The sequence below is a fragment of the Aythya marila genome (genome assembly GCF_965140915.1).
Source record: "Aythya marila genome assembly, chromosome: 20".
NCBI lineage: Eukaryota > Metazoa > Chordata > Aves > Anseriformes > Anatidae > Aythya > Aythya marila.
The window spans coordinates 6,819,863-6,843,023 of NC_139061.1; the positions used below are offsets into that span (position 1 = coordinate 6,819,863).

At 66.6% G+C, this 23,161-nt stretch overlaps 4 protein-coding genes across 4 annotated transcripts; all 4 read right to left on the bottom strand.

The window, feature by feature from the left end:
• Window positions 1–235: 235 nt before the first annotated feature.
• Window positions 236–4,937, bottom strand: PIGS (phosphatidylinositol glycan anchor biosynthesis class S). The gene is made up of 12 exons (XM_082776100.1): window positions 4,884–4,937; window positions 4,641–4,780; window positions 3,897–4,008; window positions 3,699–3,788; window positions 3,360–3,451; window positions 2,840–3,038; window positions 2,377–2,519; window positions 2,161–2,275; window positions 1,791–1,936; window positions 1,587–1,687; window positions 1,047–1,257; window positions 236–866 (listed from the first exon to the last, which is right to left on the bottom strand). Exons 1-12 carry the CDS (start codon window positions 4,918–4,920, stop codon window positions 591–593), a joined length of 1,662 nt encoding a protein of 553 aa, XP_082632226.1. The 5' UTR covers window positions 4,921–4,937; the 3' UTR covers window positions 236–590.
• A 924-nt stretch (window positions 4,938–5,861) lies between these two features.
• ALDOC (aldolase, fructose-bisphosphate C) lies at window positions 5,862–9,746 on the bottom strand. The gene is made up of 9 exons (XM_082776144.1): window positions 9,636–9,746; window positions 8,719–8,844; window positions 8,388–8,599; window positions 8,242–8,296; window positions 8,011–8,171; window positions 7,307–7,390; window positions 7,052–7,226; window positions 6,761–6,960; window positions 5,862–6,326 (listed from the first exon to the last, which is right to left on the bottom strand). Exons 2-9 carry the CDS (start codon window positions 8,828–8,830, stop codon window positions 6,231–6,233), a joined length of 1,095 nt encoding a protein of 364 aa, XP_082632270.1. The 5' UTR covers window positions 8,831–8,844; window positions 9,636–9,746; the 3' UTR covers window positions 5,862–6,230.
• A 1,530-nt stretch (window positions 9,747–11,276) lies between these two features.
• On the bottom strand, window positions 11,277–18,422 carry SPAG5 (sperm associated antigen 5). Its single transcript, XM_082776695.1, has 24 exons — window positions 18,379–18,422; window positions 18,123–18,212; window positions 16,757–17,904; window positions 16,474–16,666; window positions 16,134–16,253; window positions 15,932–16,024; window positions 15,535–15,669; window positions 15,295–15,414; window positions 15,050–15,142; window positions 14,803–14,937; window positions 14,568–14,661; window positions 14,388–14,481; window positions 14,222–14,303; window positions 13,771–13,904; window positions 13,341–13,506; window positions 13,137–13,251; window positions 12,959–13,042; window positions 12,750–12,873; window positions 12,429–12,540; window positions 12,127–12,207; window positions 11,909–12,052; window positions 11,720–11,794; window positions 11,518–11,598; window positions 11,277–11,441 (listed from the first exon to the last, which is right to left on the bottom strand). The coding sequence occupies exons 2-24, from the start codon at window positions 18,210–18,212 to the stop codon at window positions 11,304–11,306; spliced, it is 3,651 nt and encodes a 1,216-aa protein (XP_082632821.1). The 5' UTR covers window positions 18,379–18,422; the 3' UTR covers window positions 11,277–11,303.
• Window positions 18,423–19,295: 873 nt separating this feature from the next.
• RSKR (ribosomal protein S6 kinase related) lies at window positions 19,296–23,108 on the bottom strand (the record flags this gene model as incomplete). The annotated part of the gene is made up of 12 exons (XM_082776595.1): window positions 19,296–19,978; window positions 20,051–20,161; window positions 20,238–20,326; window positions 20,423–20,512; window positions 20,617–20,644; window positions 20,746–20,786; window positions 20,914–21,021; window positions 21,693–21,762; window positions 21,886–21,954; window positions 22,049–22,132; window positions 22,748–22,957; window positions 23,058–23,108. The coding sequence occupies 12 exons, from the start codon at window positions 23,106–23,108 to the stop codon at window positions 19,745–19,747; spliced, it is 1,185 nt and encodes a 394-aa protein (XP_082632721.1). The 3' UTR covers window positions 19,296–19,744.
• Window positions 23,109–23,161: the final 53 nt, after the last annotated feature.

A 23,161-nucleotide genomic window follows, 5' to 3' on the forward strand; every position in this document is an offset into this window, starting at 1 on the left:
GCCAGAGGTGCTTTGGGGTAAATACCCCATAGGAGAGGACCCCAGAGGTGCTTTAGGGTAAATACCCCATAGGAGAGGACCCCAGAGGGGCTTCGGGCTAAATACCCCTAAAGACACGACCTAAGAGGTACCTTGGGCTAAATATCCTATAAGACAAGACCCCAGAGGTGGTTTGGGGTATCTTTACCCCATAAGCCAGGACGCAGACCCCCCCAGATAAAGAGCCAGGCAGAGCCCCACGCCAGCCCCCTGCATGCCAGGGGCGTTCTTTATTCGTACATCAGCTCGCTCTGAGCACAGTGCAGGACCAGGGGGTGCATGCAGGGAGCCCCCCCTCTCCCCACCCCTCTGGCCTCAGGAAGAGGGGTGCAAGCAGCATCTTCGAGTGGAGGGCACAGGGCCCTGACCCAGAGCATCTCCCACCCCAAAACCCCCAAAAAAGTCACTCTTCCCCCTCCTGCAGCTGGGCCATCCGTGCTGCTGGGCCGAGGCCTGGCTCTGATGCAGCCCTGAGCTATGGGGCCAGGCCAGGGCGCTCCACGGGGTCGGGCTCGGTCCCTTTTGGAAGGCTCAAGTCCATTTTGGAGGGCTCAGTCTATTTTGGAGGGCTCCTTCTTGCGCTGCCTGGCCTCCCGCAGGATTTTGGCCAGGGAGAGGAGGATGGGAACGGCCATGGGCAGAAAGAGCGGGATGTAGATGGCAAACTTCTGGTCGTCGGGGAAGTAGAGGAGGTGGAGGAGAGAGGGGTCGAAGAAGGCCCGCTCCGAGGAGGTGACGGCTTCCTTGCTGGCCTGGAAAGCGGAGCGCAGGCGGCCCTCAGCCAGCTCTGCCATGGCATCCTGCACCGAGGCCACCGCGCGGTATACCTGCATGGGAACAGCACAGACAATCAGTCCCTGGCCACAGAGGACGAGGACACGATGCTGGAGGCCACAGATAAACATCTGGGGACCTCTGGCAGCCCCCAGGCCTGGCAGCACCCCACACCTCGGCACAGGGACAGCGATTCCTGCCCCTCTCCGCTCCTCGGGGTGCCCCAGTCCTACCTCAGAGGCGACGTCGTCCTTGATAACGATGTTGCTGATCTGATCCAGCAGCTGGGCCAGCGAGGTCAAGGTGGTGGCCACGGTGGCGATGTTCTCCACCGTGTGGGCCCAGAGCAGGCGGTCCAGCTCCCAGTCGGCCAGCCCCTCGTTCCCTGGGCTCTCTACCTGGAACTCGGGGGGCAGCTCCTCCCGAGATATCCCAAAGAGTAACCTGGGAGCAGAGGGGGAAGGTCCCAGACTGTGGCACGAGCCCGCAGCCCTGCCTGCACGTTCCCTGGTGCGTTCAGTCCCTGCAGGGCTCAGCCCACACCTGATGGCCACCCACAAAACCAACCTCCCACCTCAGGAGAGGCAAGAGCACCCACGGCCAGGAAGCGGTGCTGGTTGGTGGTCAGCACCTCAGAGGCCACAAAAAGCCATCCTCAGTCCCCCGGATGAGCTGCTGGGCTCTGGCACGGGTACAGCCCGCTTTGTCCCCAGCTAATGTGCACGTGGATCAGGAGAGCACAGAGGTCAGGGTGGGGAAGAGCGCGTCCTCACCGGAGCTGGGCTAGGAAAACCTCCATCACCCGCACCATGTCCACGTCCACGTGCAGCGGGAGGGAGGCCTGGGGGGAAGCAGGGGCTTCAACGTTGTAAATCTGCAGGAAAGCACATCAGTGAGGGACACCCGGGGCCAAGCAGTGCCGCCAGCACTTGCTGCGGACGGGGAGCTGAGCCCTAACCAGAAGCAGGGCCCCGTACCATGATGCCACCCCAGCGGGGGCTGTGGAAGGCATTGGTGGGCACCGGGGCTCCGTCCTTGTCCTGGATGTAGAGCGGGGAGTGGGAGCGCTCCGGCACGTACAGCAAGAAGTTCAGCACGGGGTACAGCGAGGCGGCGCTGGATCCTAAAGCAGGACTGAGTCAAAAAACTCTCCCCTGCCCCACAGGAATAACAACAGAGCCCAGCCCTGCTTCTCCTCAAGCAGCAAGCCCCGAGCAGAGCACCCAGCCTGGTAAGTCTCCGTCAGGGCTGGCAGCTCACGGTGCTGCGGGGAGGGAAAAGGTAAGGGTGTAGGCACCCCACTCCCCATCAGGGCTCGATCCTGCGAGAGCGGGGTTGGGAGCTCACCCAGCCGGGCCTCCACGGGGTTGATGACGTGCGGGAGGCTGTGGGCGCTCAGGAGGAAGCTGGAGGACTCCTTGTCAAAGCGCGGCGTCACCCCGAGCACGGCGTAGTACAGGATCTGCAGGGAGTCGACGCGGGTGCTGCTGGCAGAGAAACGAGTGCCAGGGCACCCGGCAAGGCCACGGGCGGGCTCTGCCCATCGCCTCTCCCAGCCCTCACCTGCGAGTCAACTGAGAAGTTGGCCACCGCGCTCAGCTTGTCCAGGACGGGCTGCACGTAGCGGCCGACGGCGCCCTCGATGTCCCAGTCCACGTCGTGGGACTTGGGGTCAGGGTTCAGCAGGCTGAAGGTGATCTCGTACCCTGCCGAGCACCCAGGCCCCGTGAGACACGGCCACAGCCACCCTTTTGTGATGCCAAAACCGGGCAAGTGGCCACGACGGAGCTCCCAGGAGCCACAGGACCTTGACCCCTTTCTCCCTGTCCCTCCTCAACGTGGGGCCACACTCTGGTAGCCCAGCACACATCCCCAAACAACTGACAAAGGGCAAAGGGAAATCCCTGGGGGTCTGTCACCCCAAAAGACATCTGGAGGTGCTGCAGGGACACCAAGAACAGCATCTTGCCCCCCGAGAGCCAGCCGGCCTTCCCAACAGGCAGGGGGCTCGGCCACAAGTCCATACCCAGGCTGGATTTCAGGTGCCGCCGGGCGTCGGGGCCGAGCTGGCCGTCGGGGACGCGGTCTGCGAGGGCGGCAGCGATGGAGGTGGCCGGGAGGGCCATGACCCGTGTCAGCTGCTGGAGGCGAGCACGGAGGGCGGCCAGACCCTGCCCGGCCCTCAGCAGGGCGCTGCGGTGCTTCCCCACGTAGACGTCGGTGCCCTGGGGGAGGCGTGGTGGTGAGGGACGGGAGCGGGGTTGGCTCTGCCAACGCGCCTGGAGCCACCCACGGCAGCTCAGGGAGGGAGCTGTGCCCCACAGGGCGCCTTCAAGGGATGCAACCCCACAAATCTCCCCGATCCCAGTGCTCCTTGTTTCTCCCTGGGGTTTTGCAGGCCTTTTTGGCAAGGCCTCCTGCATCTCTGTGTGGCAGAGAGCGTGGAGAACCAGGGGTTTCCTCCAGGCCAAGCTGCCCCAGAGCCGCAGCATCCCACAGGGGAGGTGGGAACGCAGGAACGGGCACCTCAGGGCGCTGCTCCCTACCTGAGGCAGCAGAGGGGAGCTCTCAGGGACCACGTACACGGTCAGAGAGCCCGGCGAGGCGTCCTGCAGCGCGTGCAGAGCGGCATCGGCCTCTGAGGAAGACAGAACCGTTAGCGGGACTGGGAGCTTTGCTCCATTCCCCATCCCATAGGGTACCAAAGCCATTTTCTGCTAAACCACCCTCAAAACCTGCTCCTGCACGGGCAGCAGTGCTCCGCTCAGGCCCCTGCGGGCAGGAGAAACACCGCACGGGGCACCGGGAGCTGCAGCAGCCCCAAGGCATCCCCCAATCCCTCACCCCATTACCTCGTGCAGCCCCCCGACCCCTCACCCTGTTACCTCGTGCGGTGGCTGCACCCAGCGCTGCCGCCTCCCTGGCCGTGGTGCCACGGTACAACTCCTCGTAGCGGGCCGCCACGTCACTTCTTGCTGTTGGGGGAAAAATAACCCAAAATGAGTAAAAAACGAGCAAACTTCCAGGCCCACAGTGCTCCTGAGAGCCGGGCCGGGGGCAGTAGCAGCCGGTGGGGGTCTTACAGCTGACAGGAACCGGCTCCTCCCGCACGTCCCGGTACGGCAGCTGCCTCGGCAGGTCGGCGGGCACCGAGCCCGGGGCGAAGACCACGGAGATGGGGACGGAGAGCTGGAGCTGGGAGCGGGTGTCAGCGGGGGGCACCGGGACACCCAACGGAGGGGCAACTGGGGGATACTGGGGACCACTGGGGTAACACCGGGGACTACTGAGGGGATACCAGGGACCATTGGGAGGCCACTGGGGGGATACTGGGGACTACTGGGGGGATACTGCGGGAATACCAGGGACCACCAGGGGACCACCAGAAGGGTTCTGGGGAGGGGGAGGATACTGGAGACCACTGGGAAGCCACCAGGGGGGATACTGGGGACCACCGGGGGGACACCGGGGACTACTGAGGGGTACCAGGGACCATTGGGAAGCCACTGGGGACCACTGGGAGGATACTGGGGACCACCAGGGGGATGCCAGGGACCACCGGGAGACCACCAGGAGGGTTCCGGGGGGTGATACTGGAGACCACTGGGTGGCCACTGGGGGGGATACCGGGGGGCCACCGCGAGGCCACCGGGGATCACTGAGAGGATACCGGGGACCACCGGGGACCACCGGGGGGATACCAGGGACTACTGGGGACCACCTGGGACCACCGGGGCGGATACCGGGGACCACCGGGAACCACCTGGGCACACCGGTTGCCCACCGAGCAGCCCCCTTCAGCCCCACACTCGCCCCCCTCTCCTCACCGGCAGCCGCCCCAGGGCGGCGATGCCGGCGTAGGGCAGCGCGGCCCGGTACGTCTCGGTCGTCCTCCACCACAGCGGCAGCCCCAGCAGCACGGCGATGGCGGCGAAGCACAGCGCGGCCCGGCGGCCCCGGGAACGCTCTGAGGGGACAGCGCTCAGAGCCCGAGCCCGAACCGGGCCCCGGTTGGGGTTCCGGGGGGGGCTCCGGGCCTCGCCCTGCCCCCCGCCCGCCTCCCCCGGTACCTGCTTCATCCGCCGCCGCCGCCGCGGCCGCCGCCATCTTCTCTTCCCGGTTCAACCGGGAGGGGGGCGGGGCTTGAAGGCGGCCCAGCCATTCAAAGAGCTCGCGGCTCTCGCGGCAACCAATAGGAGCGGGGAAGAGGCCGGACGGGCGTGAGGAGGAGCCAATCGGAGAGCAAGTAGGAGGGATAGGGGAGCAGGGTGCTGGGGGGGGGGATCATGGGGGGGAGCGATGGGTGCTGGGGGGGGCCATGGGTGCTCAAGGGGGGACTATGGGTGCTGGGGGAGTGATGGGTGTTGGGGGGGGGTCCATGGGTGCTGAGGGGGTAACGGGTGCTGGGGGGGGCTGTGGGTGATGAGGGGGGGGCGATGGGTGCTGGGGGGGGTGTGATGGGTTCTTGGGGGGGGGCCATGGGTGCTAGGGAGGGCCCATGGGTGCTGAGGGGGGCTGTGGGTGCTGGAGGGGGGCCACAGGTGCTGGGGGTGTGATGGGTGTTGCGGGGGGTCCATGGGTGTTGAGGGGGGGGCTATGGGTGCTCAGGGAGGGCAATGGGTGCTGGGGGTGGCCATGGGTGCTGGGGGTGGCCATGGGTGCTGGGAGGGGGTGATCGGTGCTGAGGGAGTGGAATGGGTGCTGAGGGGGGCAATGGGTGCTGGGGTGGTGATGGGTGTTGGGGAGGGTCCATGGGTGCTCAGGGGGGGCAATGGGTGCTAATGTGGGGGTGACGGATGCTGGGGGGGGTAATGGGTGCTGAGGGGGGGGCAATGGGTGTTCAGGGGGAACTATGGGTGCTGGCGGGCGCAGTGGGTGCTGAAGGGGGTGATGCCCACCCACAGGCACCCACCTTGAGCCAAAACAGGGGATCAGGGCTGGGAACAGGGACATGGCGGCTCCACACCCCCCCATACCCCCACCCCAACCCCAATCCAGGCCGAGACCGTGCAGGACGATGAGGAGGAGGAAGAGGAGGCGTCACGGCGCTGTCTCTACCGTTTATTCGTTGTTTAGGCTATTTGGTACACGGGGTGCACACGACAACACGACACACGCGGCCCCGAGGGCGGCACTGCGAAGAAGCTACGGCGGGGCAGGGGCACCCCCAGGCCTCCCCTCCTGCCCCCCAACACAGCCGGGGGCTCCCCAAACCCTTGGCTTGGCTTGGCCTGGCCTGGCCGGAGCTCCCCCCCCGGCCGTGAGCGGCTGAGCCAAGCGTCCCCTTCATCCGCGTGGGGCCGCCGGCCCCGACCCTCCTGGCGGCTTCCCCTGGGTGGCTGGGGTGGAAGCGGGGTGTGAGCGGTGGCGGGGGGTCCGGGGCAAAGGGGGGGGGGCCAGCGGGGCCCGGCGGAGGCTCAGTACGCGTGGTTGGCCACGTAGAGGGACTGCCCGGCGGCCCCCGAGTCGTCCCCGCTGCCCTCGTACTTGCCCAGCGCAGCCAGCCCGTTCACCTGGGGGGAGAGGAAGCGTCAGCCCGCGGGGACACGGCATGCTGAGTGCCCCATCCCATGGGGACATGGCTCTGGTTTGCCACATCCCATACAGACACATCCCTGGTGTGCCCCATCCCATACAGACACGGCCCTGGTGTGCCCCATCCCACTGGGCACAACCCTCGTGTTCCCCATCCCCACCTGGGACGTGGCTTTTGGAACCCCACAGGGAAGGTTCCTGCAGGAACTTGGCTCTCGGCATCCCCCATTCCCTTATGGGGACGCAGCCCTCGCCATCCCCTACCCCACATGGAGACAGCCATCAGCGTGCCCCTAATGGGGACCTGCTCCGTGGCATCCCCCCTGCTGCGGGGCACAGCCCTCGGTGTCCCCCCCCACCCACAGGGACACAGCTTTTAGGATCCCCTCCCCATGGGGCCGTCCCCATTCACCTCTGCGCGCTTGACAAACTCCTCGGTGGCGGCGGTGGCGTTGTCCTTCTGCCCGCGCCAGGCGCTGAGCGCCGACGCCTGCAGCGCCCGCCCGTAGGAGAAGGTGAGGGCCCACGGCCGCACCAGCGGGCACGTGTTGATGGCGTTGAGGTTGATGGAGGCCTCCTCCTCGCTCTGCCCCCCGGACAGGAAGGTGACACCTGCGGAGAGCAGGGGAGTGGCACCCAGGGGACCGCCCGGCATCCCCCTGCCATCACTTTTGTTGTTTCCACCACGTGCCGGTGGCGGTACCTGGCACGGCCGGGGGCACGGTGCGGCGCAGGGCGGTGACGGTGGCCATGGCGATCTCCTCGGGGCTGTACTTGGTGGGGCAGGAGTGCCCGGGGGTCACCATGTTGGGCTTCAGCAGGGTCCCCTCCAGGTAGACGTGGTGGTCGCTCAGCGCCTTGTAGACGGCCGCCAGCACCTGGGGACGGGAATCGGGGAGTCCCGCGGCACGGCACGGTGTGGCACGGTGCCTGCCCCGCCGCCTGCCCCGCCGCTCACCTTCTCCGTCACGTACTGGCACCGTTTGAGGTCGTGGTCACCGTCGGGCAGGATCTCCGGCTCCACGATGGGCACGATGCCGTTCTGCAAGCACCCGGGAGATGCCATCGCAAGGGTGTCCTTGGGCACTGCTCCAGCCCCGTGGCGACGTGGGGCAGTGCCTGGACTTGGGGGTGATGCCCAGCCCCGGGGTTCAATCCCCTTACAGGTGATGCCCATCCCAGTGGGGCAATGCCCAGCCTAGGAGCAACAATTCTTGGCCCTGTGGGCAATGCCCAAGCCTGTGGGGTGATGCCCAGCCCCGTGTGGTGGTGTCTGACCCCACAGAGCGATGCCCAGCCCCATGGATGACACCTGGCCCTACAAGAGATGCCCACCCCTTGGGCAAACATCTGGTCCTGGGAGCCAAGGACCATCCCCATGAGCTGTTACCCTCCCCCTGGGTTGATTCCCAGCCCCGAGGGTCAGTGCCCGTCTCTGTAGGGTGACACCCACCCCACAGGTCAATGCCCAGCCAACGGGGCAATACCCATCCCTGCAGGGCAACACCCAGGCCCTGCAGTAACACCGAGCTCCGTGGATCCGTGCCCATCGCTGTGGGGCAATACCTGGCCTCGTGAGTCAGTGCCCATCCCACAGGCCAATGCCCGTCCCGTGGGACGTCGGCCAGCCCCGTGGGGCTGTGCCCAGCCGCAGCCCCGTACCTGCTGGCAGATGCTGGCATAGCGGGCCAGGACGTTGGCGTTCTCCATGATGGCGAGGGCAGAGGGGGTGTTGTCGCTGATTTTCAGCACGCAGCGCCACTTGGCGAAGTCGGCCCCGTCCTTCTTGTACTGGGCACAGCGCTCCGACAGCCCGTCCAGACCTGCCGGGCAGCGCGTCAGCCCCGTGGCCCCCCAACTTTGCACCCTCACCCCCCGACCTGCTGCACATACCCTGCGTGGTGGTCTCCCCATCCGTCCCGGCCAGCGGCACGACACCTTTGTCCACCTACAGAGGGAAGGAGAAGGTGGTGCTGAGCCCCACCAGCACCCCACAAGCACTTTTGGCACCCCCAAAACCCATCAGACACCCCCCGCACCTTGATGCCCACGACGATGCCCTTATCTTTGATCATCTGGACGAAGGGGGTGCCGTCGTCCGCCTTCTGGTACATGGTCTCGTGGAAGAAGATGACGCCCCCGATGCACTTCTTCACCCGGCTGTCGGCGCTGAAGAGGATCTGGCGGTACAGCCGGCGGTTCTCCTCCGTGTTCTCCACCCCGATCTGGTTGAGGCGCTTCGCCATGCTCCCTGGGGGCATCCGAGGCACCGTCAGCCCCGGCAGCGCCGCGGGGACGCGGGGAAGGGACAGTCGGGACGGCTCCCTCCCCAACCTCCCCACCCCTCCCCACCGCCGCCCGGGCACCGACCTACGGACTCATCGGCGGCCAAAATGCCCTTGCCCGGGGCCACGATGCGCAGCGCGATGTCCGACAGCTCCTTCTTCTGCTCGGCCGTCAGCGCGGGGTATTGGTGCGTCATGGTGGTGGTGGTGCCTGCCGGCGGACGAGGGCTGAGTCACGCGCCGCCGCCGCCACGGTCCCCCCCCCCCACCACCACCACCACCACGCGCCAGCACCCTGCGGGGAACGGGGACCCCCCCGGGACCCCCATCCGAGGGGCGGACGGCCCTAGTGGGGTGCCGGGGGAGGCCGCGTGGCGTAAGCGGGACCTCGTGGAGGATGCCGGGGAGCTCCCAGCCATTTTGGTGTCTGCTCGCCCGCCCCCAGCCCAGCCATCTTGAGGGAGAGCAGCTCCGGGGGGGGGGCACACCAGGGCAGGACCCCCGGGGTGGGGGCACCGGGGATGGAGATACCGTAGGGCCGGGGCTAGCCCAGGCTGGGGGTGCGTGGGGATGGGGTTACCCTGAAGTAGGGGGGGGAGGAAAGGCTCCAGATGCGGCGCTGCCCCGGGGGTGGGCTGGGGGTGTCCCGGGATGGGGCCCCCCCGAGATGAGGCTGGTCCAGGGATGGGGACGGGGACACCGCCACCGTGGGACCGGCGGCGAGCAGCCCCCGGACCGGTCCCCCCCAGGCTGCTCCGGTCCGGGGGGTTCCCCAAGCCTCCCCCCCACACCCGTACACCCCTCTACCCCAGAGCGCACCCCCCAAAAAAAAAAAAAAAAAAAAAAAAAAAAAAAACACCCCAAAAGCTCCGCGGTTCCCGGCGGCTCCGCACGGGGCTGCCGTCGGGGCTACCGCTCCCACCGGCTGCATCCCTTCCAGCCCCCCCCTCCTCCCAGCTCCCTATTTTTGCCCCCCCACCCCCCCACACACCCCCCGGTTACCGTGCAGGGCCGGTGGCGGCGGGCGCAGACTGCGGGCTGTGCGCTCCGGTCCCGCGGTAAATGGGGCTGCGGTGCCGCAGAGCTACGTGACCGGCGGGGCGGGCCCGGCGGGCGGCACCCGGTAAGACCGGCCCCCAGCCCCCCCCCCCCAGAGCCTCCCCGCCTTCCTCCCCCCCCCCCGCCAACGCAGCCGAGACACCGGAGCCCCCCCCCCCGAACCTCGCAACCCACCCCCTCCGGTTGCGCCCCGTGCCGCTGTCGGGGACCCCGCGGTGCCATCCTGGGGTTGGGGACCCCCACACACACTTTGTGCCCCTTTTTTGCTCGGGGGGGGAGCCCGTTGTGTGTGTGTGTCCCCCCCCCCCCGCCTCGTTTGGGATGGGGAGCCAGCCGTGCCACCCCCTTGTCACTTCCTGCTGGGTGTGGGGAAGTGACAAAGCACATCACCCACTGCCAGCTTCTGCTGCTGTTAGCGACCCCTCTGTGTCCCCCCCTCGGGAACAAACCACCCCCTCCTTGTGCCACCCCATAGAGCCCCCCCTTGGGACCCCACTGTCACCCCCACCTCGAGGCAGGGACCTCTGTGCCACCACCCATGTGTTGGGGACCCCCCTGTGCCCCCCCCCAGCATCACCTCCACCCCCATCCCTGCATATCCCAGGACAGAAGGGGGGGGCTCTGCAGGGGAGCAGCCCCCCCGCACCCAACAGAGCCGCCTGGAGCCGGCGTGGGGACAATAGCGGTGTCCCCGCTCGCCCCACGGGCCGGCTGCCAGGGCTGAGTTCTGCTGAATCCCCGCCGTAAAAGGAGGGCTCAGCAGCTTGGCACGGCCCTAATCCAGAGCGGGCAGCTCCTATGGCCCCCCCTTTTCATCCTAAATCCAGGCCCAGGCCGCCCCCACCCCATATTTAGGGGGCGCAGCCAGCCCCCTGGCAGCAGGGAGGGGTGCGGTGCCACCAACGCACCCCCGGGAAATAAAGGCATGGAAAAAAAATAATAATAGGGGTGGAGGGCAGGGGAAGGTGACCCCCTCCGCCCTCGGGAGAAAAGGGCCATTAAAAACCAGAGCACTTGTTGGAGCGCAGCTATTTCGGGCTGCGGTGGTGGAGGGAGGCGCAGGGGGGGCCCTACAGGGACCGGGAGCATCCTTGGGGCTGGGAAGGGTTGGAGGGAGATCCCGCAGGAGCTGCCCTAGTAGGGAAGGGGGAGGGAGGAGAGCTGCATAGGGAATAGGGGGGGCCCTATAGGAGCCCCCCTTCAAGGCTGGAAAAGTCCTGCCCCCCCCCCGGATGCTGCATGAGGGAGATATAGGGCCCCATGCAGCAGGTATAGGGCACAGCATCCAGCCTCACGTCCCCTCTACGCATGCCCCCAAACTGGGGGGGACACAGAAAACTTGTGGGGTGGAATCTAGGCCAGGAGGAGGAGCGGGGGGCCCCGGGGAGGGAAGCTGGGTCAGCCCGGGCACCGCGGGGTGGGAGCCTTGGGAATGCGGTGCCTTATTGAGAGCAAGCACCGTGGGGGGGGGAATGTGGCCCCAAGGGGTGGCAGGGAGCCCAGTGACACAGCCCAGGAAGGCAGCGGGGTAAAATGCCAACAAAAAAAAAAAAAAACTTTATTGAATAAACAATGACAGGGGTAGGAAGGGGAAGGTGGCAGCATTAGGGGCTACTGCAGCTCCAGGGCTTCTTCCTTGCTGTCAGCGCTCGGTGGCTTCAGGTCCAGGTAGCGCAGCAGGCCCAGGAGCTCGGGGCAGCCCGGTGACACCGCAGGGAGCACCGAGAGGACCTGGGGACAGGACAGGACCTGGGGACAGCAGTGGTGTTAGTGGGGGACGCCCCGGTCGCAGGAGGGATGAGGGCCCCGGAAGGGCCCAGCTCACCTTCTTCATCTTCTCCTGCGTCTCCTCGTAGGTCTTCAGCAGCTTCTGGCTTTGTTGGAGCCTCAGCTCCAGCCCTTGGATCTGCGAGGAGGCATTAAAGGGCAGGGAAATGAAACGAGGAGGCATTAAAGGGCAGGGAAAGGCGGTGTAGGGTGGGGGAGAGGGGATGGGAGCTGATGGGACCCCTGGGAGCTGCGGGTACCTGCTCCAGGTACTTGTCTGAGAGCTGCGAGTTCTCATCCATCTTCTCCAGGAGCAGCAGGCGCAGTTTGTCCACCTGTGATGGAAAGCAAGGGGGAAACGATGATGTCTCCCCACAACCTGAAGCCACCCCATGGTGGGGACGAGGCCTCCTCGTGGCCACCCCAGGCCCAGCTCCCCGCGGCCTCACCTCCTGCCGCATCAGGATCCGCTCCTGGACGCGGGCAGCGTCCACCTTGGGCTCCTGGCCCCGCACCTCCTCCCACAGCACCTTGGCCTCCGTCTCGGCGCGCTGCAGCGAGCGCCTCAGCTGCGAGACCTCCCCATTCAGCCTCTGCGGAGGGAGGAGATGCTGGGGGGGGGCCCTTTGGCACCCCCCTGGACCCCCCCACCCGGCCCCGCACGCACCGTCACCTCCCCGCTCTTGTCGATGAGATCCATCATATGCTCCTCCTGCTGTTTCAAGATGTCCTGCAGCACCTTCTCGTTCTTCAGGGGACAAAATATGGGGGACGGGAGGGTGTCAGGCCCGGTGTTGTCCCCCCCCCTCGTGGCACCGGGTTGCTCACGTTTGAGGTTATCCAAGCCCGGAGCGCCCGCGGGGCAGCGCGGTGCCGGTCACCCAGATTCCCGGTGTCCCAGATCCCAGCCCCGTCCCAGTTTGGCTCTGCCCCGGGGTGAGCACTGGCCCAATTCTGGCGGGGGCTCACCTGGATCTTGCCCTGCAGCGCCTTGTTCAGCTTAGCAATGGTGGCGGCCTGGTCGTCCATCCTCTCCTGGCTCTCGTCCGTCACCTTCTCCAGCCTGAGCTGCAGCTTGGAGCTGGGGGGGGGGGACACACAGCGTGGCTGAGAATTTGGGGGGAACGACCCAAACCCTTCCTGATGCCCCCAGGGACAGAGGCTAGCCCACAGCCACCAGCTGCATGGAGCCCTTTTGGGCAAGCACTCTGCTCAGAGCCAGGGTGGGAGGCACCCCAGGGTGCTGCCCTGTGCCCAGCACCCCCCTCCCGGACCCCCCCCCAGACTCACATCTTGGCCTCCAGCGCCTTGAACTCGCTCTGCTCCAGCTCCTGGATGCGGGTGCTCAGCAAGGAGAGCTCGGAGACCACGGCCCTCAGCTCCGCCACCCTCTCTATCAGGCCGCCCTCGGGCTCTGCGGGCAGGGGCTCGTCACCGGGGTGTGGGGTGGGGGGGACACAGGGGACAAGGAGATGTGGGGCAGCCCCACACCGCGCTACCTGCTTGCTTCGGCGTGGAAAAAACTTTATCACTGCTAGGCTTCATCCGGGGCACGCTCCCAAATCCAGCAGCTTCATTGCCATCTACAAGAGGCGAGGGCAGAGGTGCTGTGTGAGGGGTCGGGGGGGGGACAGGACCAGCCCTCGCCCCCCCACCTTGGGGTCACCAAGAGCTCACCTCTCCCCGATGTGGCTTTCAGGGCGCTGCCCCCGGCGCGGTACGGGGTGCGGTGTGCGGGTATCCGCGGGGCTGGGGTCCAGGTTCTGCTCCTCAGCGGGGTGTCATCATCCTTCTGGAGGACGGAGCGCGGTGTCGGGGTGCTGCCCCTGCTGCCCGTTCATTTTTTTCTTCCCCCTTTGCCCCCCCGTACCCCCGACCTACCTCCTTTTCCAGGGAGGCTCGCAGGCAGTCGGCAAGCTCCTGCAGCCTCAGTTTGCTCTCGGCGATGTCCGCCAGGCACCAGGAGACCTTTTCCCTCTTCAGCTGCGAGTCCTGGAGCTCAGCCTTGGTTCTCTCCAGCTCCCTGAGGAGGGCGGCTTGCTTGTCCCTGCAGGGGTGGGGGGATGGCGTGAACAGAGCATCTCCCCCCTAGGGTGGGAGAGGAGCATTCTCCAGGCTCCCCCCAAAATCTGGGGGTGCAAACCCCACTGCGCCGGGTGCTGGCAGGTTTTGGGCTGCCCTACAACCTCTCCCCCCCACTCGGGGGGATGATTCAGCAGCGACCAGAGCCACACCTCCATACACACACACACACACCCCACCCCGAGGGGCCCAATTTCCCCAAAACGAGGGATTTAGGCGCGGGCCGTACTGCAGGCACTTGTGGGACTCCTTCAGCTTCTCGTGCTGCAGGCTGCGCTCCTGCAGCTCGGCCAGCGTGGATTTGAGCTTGGCCTCCACCTCCATCAGCTGCCGGCGGGACATGCGGTTCTCCTGGTCGAGGAACTGCAGGATGGGGGGACACAGCCATGAGCATACAGACAGCTGGGAGGCGGGGGGACATCACCGCAGCCCCCCCAGCGTGGTCCCACCCCGACGAGGGGCAGCTCCGTCCCCCGCCAACAACCCCCGGAGGTGCTGCGGGTTTGCACCCTGGGCATGGGCTGGGCCCGAGGGAAAGCAAAGCAGCGTGACTGCGGCCAGGGGAATTATCCCCGGGCGAGCAGCCCTACGTGCAGGATGTCAGCGCCGAGGGCTGATCCCGCTGCTGGCCGGCTGCCACCCGGCGGCACGTGACGGTGCCGGCGGCTTTGGGCTCCCACCTCCCGGCACTCCGTGGCTTCCCGCAGCTCCTGGCTCAGCTCGCCGCACTCCCGCTGCAGGGCATCCCGCCCCCTCGTCAGCCTGATGGGGATGGGATAAGGGTGAGGGGACCCCACGGGGGCGTTTTGGGGATTTTGGGGAGGGTGAAGGGGGTGTGGAACCCACCGGGAGATCTCCTCCTTCTGGTCCGTGGTTTCTTGCTGGAGCGCGTCCCGCTCCTGCTGCGCGCCGGCCAGCTGCTTCATCAGGGTGCCCAGGTCTGCAGGGGCAGAGCTGTGAGGGTGAGGAACAGCTCCAGCCTCCCCCCGGCCCCCCCATCCCGACACCCCCCGTGTGTTCCCCTACCTGCACCCAGGCGCGAATTGGTCACCGTCAGCTGCTCCACCTGAGCCACCGCGTCCTGCAGGGCCGCCGAGGTCTCCTCCAGCCTCTGGGACACCTGCGGGGACGCGGAGCTCATCCCTGCTCCTCCAGCACCGCTCCCAGGCCCACGCTGAGCCATTTCCATGCCCCTTTTCCCCATAAAATCCCCCCCCACATGCCCGGGGAGAACCCTCCAAGCACCACACAGCCCCGTTACCTCCTCCTTGGCTCGAAGGGTTTCGTCTGCTCGCTGCTGCGCCTCCTCCTGCTCCTGCAGGCAGCTCTGCAGCTTGCCGGGCATCTTCCAGGCCATGGCCGTGCACCGGGACACCAGGGCCCTCACCCGCTCCCACTGCGAGGGGACAGCCCCAGGGGGAGCGGGATTAGGGCAGGAAGGGACAGGGCTGGCAGCCGGGCTGACCGCGGTACCCAAAGCGCAACCGCCCCACCGGGACAGCCCTCACCTCGTCATCCAGCACCCTCTGCTCCTCCTGCAGGTTTGCGAAGGCGACGTCTGCGAACTCACGGAAGAGCTGAGACTCTGCAGCCAGGGAAGCCTGCGGGACAGAAGGGGTAAGGGAAAAAGGACAGGAGGAGGCAAGCGCCAGCCCCGGGCCGTGGCAGATCTGCTCAGAGCATCGTCACCCAAACCGGGGCTGTGGCTGCACCCGCAGGGACGCAGGGGAGGGGACCCGCAGCCATCCTGTACCTGATGGTGGATGGTACTTTCCAGCAGCCTGACCAGCTCTTGCTGGGACTCCAAGCTCTGGTTCCGGGCGCTGATCTGGGCTCTGGCGTGGGAGCTGAAAGCCTCCAGGAAGCTGTCACACTGCCGAGGGACAGGCACGGCTCAGGGCACGGCCTCACCACTGCTCCCCACGGACAGACGGACTTGGGACTCCCAAATCAACAGGATGGGACACGGGGGCTGCAGAGGCTGCCCCGTTACCTCCGCCTTGGCTCGAAGGGCTTCGTCTGCTCGCTGCTGAGCCTCGTCCCGCTCCTGCAGGCAGCTCCGCAGCTTGCCGGGCACGCTCTGCAGCATGGCCACACAGCGGGACACCAGAGCCTTCACCTGCTCCCTCTGCAAGGGAAAACAGCCCCAAGAGGAGGCCCTGAGAGGAGGCCAGCACTGGGACGGCCTCGAGCTGCCACGTGCCAGCTCCCTCACCCACGTCCCCAGGCATCTGTGGCACAAGCCTGGGTGCAGGAGCTGCTTCCTGCAGCCTCCAGACACGCACCGGCTGCTTCCAGCTGCCCCAGACCCCAAAAAAACCCACGTGCCTTGGCTACCTATGCCATGAAGGGCCAGATACTGGGCGGCCAGCCCGGCTGTGTGCGCTCACCTCCTGTGCCAGGGCTCCCTGATCCTCCTGCAGGCTCTGCAGGGCGCGCTCCGCGAGGCTGCACAGCTGGAGGCCCTGCCTGGCCCAGGCGTCCTGGGGAAAGGACGAGGACACAGGTGCTCAGGACGTGCCAGCACCGGTGGCACCGGGCACGTGAGGTGCCCAGCTGAGTCCCACGTGTTCACCGTGCACCCCCACGCACCATCGCCTCCGTCGCCTGCGCCAGCTCCTGCGCCAGCTCCTGCTCGGCGCCCCGCTGCCGCTGCAGAGCTTGGGTCCTCCTGTGCAGCTCCAGGTAGAGCCCATGGTAGATCTGCTCCTCCTAAAAGGGGGGCACAGCAGGCTCTGCACCCCGAAACCTCCCCATCTCCCCACGCACGCTGTGCCACAAGCTCCCACGGGACCAGCTCATCCCTTCCCCGTGCGCCTGCTGCAATATTTGACCACGGAAAGGGCTCAAAAACGGCAAACTCATCAGCGCAATAACACAGCAGGAGTGGGACAAAACACCAATTTTCTTCCTCCCGGGGTTCCCCACTTACCCCCTGGGACCAGGTGATGTCCGTCTGGGTGGGGGCGTCCCGCTGCTTGGCCGGCCCCACGGTGGGGAGCGACCTCTGGCTCTCCTGCCAGTTGCGCAGCTGCAGCACGAGCACCTCGATGATGATGAGGGTGCTCTCCAGCCGCCCCTCCAGCTCCGCACGCGACAGGGACCTCAGCTGCTCCCGGGGACAGCTGGGGACGGAGACAGCAAGCCCCAAGGGTTGGCAGGGGACACCTCAGGGGTACCGTGCCCCCCGTAACACTCCCCGTGGGGACACGTACTACGAGAGCAGCGAGTCGGTCTCGGTGGCGCTGTCCTTGGCGTGAGCCACTGCAGATGTGCCGGGGCTCCTGTCCTGGGGCTCCCGCGGGGTCATGACGGTGCCGGTGTCCACAGTGGACACAGGGGTGACACTGGTACCCACAGCCATGGTGGGCACGGGGGTGATGCTGGTGCCGGTGTCCACGGTGCGCACGGGGGTGACGCTGGAGCCCACGTCCCGCCACGGCACGGACAGGGGGAGCCTGTGCCGCAGGGAATCCAGCGGGGACGGGGGCTGAAGGTTCCTCTCCAGCCACGCCAGCAGCAACGCCCAGGATAAGGCCCCCGGGGGCGGCTCCAACGAGGGAACCGGGGTGGCCACTGGCTCAGCCGAGGGGAGCGGGGTGGCCGCTGGCTCAGCCCTTGCGGGCTCCAACTCGGCTGCCTCATTTTTTGGGGGGCTCTGCTCCGGGAGGGGAGGGTTTGGGGACGTGGCGGTCCCAGGGGTGCTGGGGCAAGCGGGCAGACCCTCACCCCCATCGTTAGTTCCCTCGGGGCTGCAGGAGAGGTCGGTGGGCACCGCGTGCCCCCCATGGAAGGGAGCCTCCTGCGGGGTGGAGGTACCGGGGGGGCTCGGGGTGCAGGAGGCTGGGCTGGTGCTGCTGAGGGGATGCAAGGGGGGGCTGCAGGGCGCTGAGCTGATGATGCTGGGGGGGCCTGGGGTGCAGGGGCATGAGGGGTCAGGGGAGTAGGGCACCAGCGGGGTGCTGCTGGGGGGGGTGGGGAAGCAGGGGCCTGAAATAAGGCTGTTGGGGGGTCCTGGGGGGGCACTGCAGGGGGGAGCAGGCTCTGGGGAGGCGTCACCTGGGGGCTCCGGGGCTTCAGGCCCCGAGGTGGCACTGCTGGGGGGCTCAGGGGTGCTGCTGGGGGGCTCTGGGGTGGTATCAGCAGGGGGGAGCTCCGGTGATTCAGCCCTTAAGGGGACGTGGGGGGGGGACTCGTGCAGGGTGGGGGACCCTGGGGTGACAGCACCTGGGGAGGGCTCCGGGGTGATGCTGCTGAGAGACTCCAGGCTGGGGAAACGCGGGATAAGAGCCCTGGGGGGGGGCACGGCGAGGCGGATGGGGTGGGGGCGAGCACAGGACACCGGGGTGCAGCTGCCACGGTCCTACGGGACACCGGGAGGGGGGGGTCAGGACATGGAGGGGGGGGGGGCAGGACCACCCTGCACCCCCCCCTCCCCCCCTATGGCCACCTGCCCCTCCTCACCCCCTCCCAGTTAATCCCAGCTCTCCCAGCGCCCCCCCCCGAGCTCCCCAGCCCCCCCCGGTGCCCCCCCGGTTATTATTGCCCCCTCCCCGTTTTTTTACCCCCCCCAACACCGACCTCGAGCCGCATGCGGCGCAGCAGCGGGGTGAGGCCGCTGCCCTCCGCCTCCGGTTGCAGCCGCAGCTCCTGCAGGGGCCTCCGCTGCATCTGGGGGGGGGGGGGGATGAAGATTACCGGGGGGTTACCGGGAACCGGAGCCCCCCCGGGGCTTAACGGAGCCCCCAACCGGCCTCGAGCAACGGCGAACGGGGCCTCCCGGAGCCCCCCCAGGCGGTAATAGGGGCACGGGGGGACTCCCGGGGGGGGGACTCACCTCGGTACCGGGCCCCCCCCGGTGCCCCGCACCCCCGGTGGAGCCGCGCGCCGCCTGCATGGCCCCCTCCCCGCTGCCGCCCGCGCCCCGCCGCCGCCCCATTTGAAACCCCCGCGCGGTTCCGATTGGTCCCGCGGAGCGCACGTGACCGGGGCGGGGCCAAACCGGTAAGGGGCGTGGTTATAGGGGAGGTGGGCGGGGGCTCGTGTCGGGCCACGCCCACCTGGCGGGAAAAAGGCGCGGGGGTGGCGGGTGCGTTGGTCCTGGTGGGTATGGAGAGAATGGGTGGTGTTAATGAGGAATGTATTAATAAATAATTTATTAATAAATAATTTATTAATAAACTTATTGATAAAGAATTTGTTGATAATTTATTAATTAAAAATATTAATAAAGAATTTATTAATAAAGACTTTATTAATAAAATTATTAATAAAGAATTTATTAATTGATAATTTATTAATTAAAAATTTATTAATAAAGAGGTGGGAGTGTGGCCATGGTAATGGTAGCATCAGACTCTTAGCGATGAGGCCATCAGGAACGTGAAAGAGTTGAGAGGGGGCCAAGAAGGGTGGTTCAGGAGGCTCCCTGCAGGCTCGGGTTGCTTGTGCTCCAGCCATTGAGGCATGGAAGTGCCTGGGTGGTTGCTGTTGTTGTTATTTGCAAAGTTGTTTGACCAACGAAAAGTTGGTTTGAAAAGGACTGCTGTGGGGTGAAGGGTATAAGAGGGGAGCCTGCCCTCAGGATAAAAAAAAAAAAAAGAGAGAAAAAGAAAAAAAAAAGGCAACATGATGTGATGAAGTTATGTCATCAATAAAGGAGCAGAAAGAAGGAATGAAAGGAACAGGTTAGCAGAACAGAGACCAGGATGGGAACAGGCACATTGATTGCATCATGAAGATAGGTTCGGCCAAACTCAGCAAACTGCTCAGAGAAGCTCGTACTGAAAGTCACTGGAAACGGGCGCACCAGAGCTGGAGAGAAGCTCGAGCTGATACATAAGGCCTGAAGACCGAGTTGCTTGACAACTTAAAGTGAGACGTATTGTTCAAAAGTAATGGAAAATGGAGATGTTTGTAATCAAGAAAAGGAATGGAAAACGTTCTGTATATTTATATGTTTGATGTTTGTGTGTGTGTGTTGGTGGAGCGCAGACTCCCCGCACACCCAGCGCTGTTTCCTTGCCTTTTATACCTTTTATAAATATTCCTTTTATAAATATTCCTAAATTCAGGTTGAGTTGAGACTTCATTTATAACAGTCCCGTGGGGAGACGCACAGCGCTGGGGGCCCAGCCGCTGCCTGGGGGGGGATTTTGGGGGGGGTCCCTGAGCGATGCGAGGGGTGCGGCGGTGGCAGCAGCTCAGCCGGGCCAGGGGCGGTCCGGGGGGGCCGTGGCGGTGAGGTCGCAATCAAAATCATCAAAGGTGGAGGGGTCGGGAGAAGGAGGAGTGTTGGCAGGAGGGCGCGGGGCCACGGCCACCGCCACCGGGTCCTTCTGCAGGAGGTCGGCGTCGAAGGTCACCCCTCGGAAGAAAGGGTGGTCCTGGAAGTGGTGGAGGTAGCGCAGGCGGCGCAGGGGGTTGTGGCACAGCAGCTGGGGACGGAGAGAAGAGGCTGAGCCTTGGAGACCCCGCTGGGGACCCCCAACCCAGGGGGCGAGGGCTACCTCGGCCAGCAGCCGGGCCAGCGCGGGGCTGAGCGCAGGGGGGCTGCTGTAGCTGCTCTGGTTGACGCGCTCCAGCATGGCCACGTGGTCCCCCGCCGGTGCCACTGGGAACTGGGGGGCAAGGAAGGTGTTTAGGAGCTCCATGGGGTGTCCCTAGCCCCCCAGTCGTGCACCCTACAGAGCTCACCTCCCCGTTGGCCAGGGCGAAGAGCAGGACTCCCAGGGACCACCAGTCGGCCGCATGGCTGTAGGGACCCCCGCTCAGCACCTCTGGGGCTGAGGGGATGAGGGGATGAGCAGCTGGGGTGGAGGTGTCCCCAGCAGCACCCCCTGGGGGGGGGGATGTGTCCCCACAACCCTGCCACCCCTTACCCATGTACTGCAGGGTGCCGCAGATGGTGTGGGCCCGCTCGCCCCACCGCAGGTGCCGGGAGAGGCCGAAGTCGGCGAGTTTGAGGTGCCCTGCGGGGTGAGATGGCGTGTGGGGGCCCCAACGATGGGGTGTCCCCACAGATGGGGTGTCCCCACGGATGGGGTGTCCCCACCCTAGTGCCAGTGACCCTTACCCCTCTCATCCAGGAGGATGTTCTCCATCTGAAACAAACCAGGCGCTGGGGTGGCCAATTTGCACCAGGGGGTGCAGAGACGCCCCCCAGCCATCCTCTGTCCCCCCCCCAGACCCCTTTGTCACCCACCTTCACGTCTCTGTGCACGATGCCCAGGTCGTGGAGATACACTGGGGACAAGACGGAGCCATCAGAGCCGGGGGTCCCCTCCCTACACCGTGCCCTCTGCCACCCCCGTGGCACCCAGCGGGCGGCTTCCCCCTCCCCAGGAGGGCTGAGCCCCCCCCCAGTACTCACCCAGCACCAGCACCAGCTCGGCAGCAAACAGGCGGACGGTGGCCTCGGCGAAGCGCCCGGCGGCGCGCCACAGCGCGTGCAGGTCCCCGGTGCTGCAGTAGGTGCACACTGCCAGGACACGGCACCGGCCTCGTGACGGGCACCGAGGTGACACGGGCACCACGGCCACGTGGCCACAAGGACCGTGCCTTGCGGTGATACGAGTGCTGGGTCCATACGGGCAGCAAGGTGGCACAAGCACCTTGTGGGCACCAGGACCGTGTACTGCGGTGACGTGGGCTCCAGAGCCATGGGGACACCAAGGTGACACGGGCACCAGGGCCACGCGGGCTCTGTGGCCACAAAGGTGGCGCATCCCTGAGCAAAGCGAGGGTCCCGGTGGACCCTATAGCACTATGGCTACGTGGGCACAAAGGTGCCACGAGCACCGTGGCTAAATGGGTACCGAAGCGACGCAGCCCCTGGGGCTTGCAGAGCCACCAGGAATTGCACCCACGCAGGCACCACGGTGGCACAGCCACCGGAGTGGTGACACAGGAGAAGTGACAGGACAGACCCGGGGGGGGTCAGAGCAGCTCGTTTGTCCCTGCTGCGTTCCTCCCCGTCCCCGTTGTCCCCGGAGCTGGCAGCCGAGCGCTTCGGTCCCCGCGGGCAGCGTGCAGGGCGGGGGGAGCACGCGCGTGTGCGGGGACACGTGTGCGGGCAGCGGGGACACGTGCGCGGGCAGCGGGGGCTGGGGGGGGGGGCCAGGACGAGCCCGCGGGCAGATGGTCACTCACTGATGAAGAGGTGGCGCTGGCCCTGCCAGCTGTCCCCCAGGCCGTGGACAAACGGGTGCCTGACCTGTCTCTGGGGACACAAAGCAGAGAGGGTGAGCGGCCCCCGGGGGAGAGGGGTTCACGGGGGGGGGGGGGGCTCTGCAGCCCTGTGGGATCCCCCCCCCCCCAACCCCTCGCCAAATCCCCCCCTCACCTGGATGCTGACTTCTTCCTTGCACTGCTTCAGGGTGTCGCGACGCAGCACCTCCACTTTGGGCATCACCTGGGGGGGGGGGGCACGATGGGGGTGTAAAGGAGGGGTGGTGGGGAGGGCACAGAGCAGGAGGGGCACCCCCGGACCTCAGGGCAGCACCCACCTTGACGGCGCAGACCTTCTCCCGCCCGCAGTCCAGCACTTTCAGGATGGTCCCGAAGGAGCCTTTGGCCACCAAGCCCAAGATCTAGGGGGGGGGGCAGGAGCTGAGCACCCCCCCACGGAGACAGGCTGTGGGGTGCCCGGCGTGGGGCAGGCTGTGGGGCGCTTCCACGGGGAGCTGGGTCCCGCGTGGGGTGAGGTGGGGGGCGTTGGGAGGCACAAAACAGGCGGCGGGGGGGGGGGCGCACACAGGGACCGGGGAGGGCGCGTGGGTACCCCCGTGGGGACCTGGGGAACGGGGGGCGCGGGGCACGGGTGGGGGGAGAAGGGGAGCCGGTAGGAGGGTCGGGGGCTCCGGGAGGGTGCGCGGGGACCCGGTACGGAGCGCAAGGAAACCCGGTAAAGACGGGCTGAGACCCCGCGAAGAGGCACGGGGTGGCGGCACAGGACGCACGGCGACCCCGGTAGGGCGCACGGGGACCCCGGTAGGGCGCACGGGGACCCCGGTAGGGCGCACGGGACACTCGGGGACCCCGCTGGGAAGCAGATGGAGCCGTGCCGGGCTGCGAGGGGACCCGGTGAAGGACGCCGTTTAACGCACGGGACCCCCGGCGGGAGGTGCGGGCTCCCCGGTAGGACGCACCGAGCCCCCCGGTAGGTTTTTTTTTTTTTTTGGGGGGGGACAGGGGGGGACCGGCACCTTGAGCTGCTGCTGGCGGCCGGAGGGGCGAACGGGGAACTCCGGCAGGAAGAGCGAGACGAGCTGCGGCAGCGGCCAAGCGGGCAGCGGCGGCTCCTCGGTGGCCAGGGCGAGCCCCGGTACCGGACCCGGTCCCCGTCCCGGTGCCGGTGCCGGTCCCGTCCCGGCTCGGCGCAGCAGCGCCCGGACCCACGGCCCCACAGCGCGGCCCTGCGGACCCGGGGTCGACGGTCGTCAACGGGGAGGGGGGAGCACCCCGGGGATGGGGAGGGGGGAAATTTAGGGGCACCCCCGGGGCCACCGCACGCACCTGGGGGGGTCGCACCGGGGCCGGGCCCGGGCCGCTGCTGGCTGCTCCCATCGCGCCGCGCCCCGGGCCCGGTGATCGCCGCCTTACATAACCCCGCCCGGCCC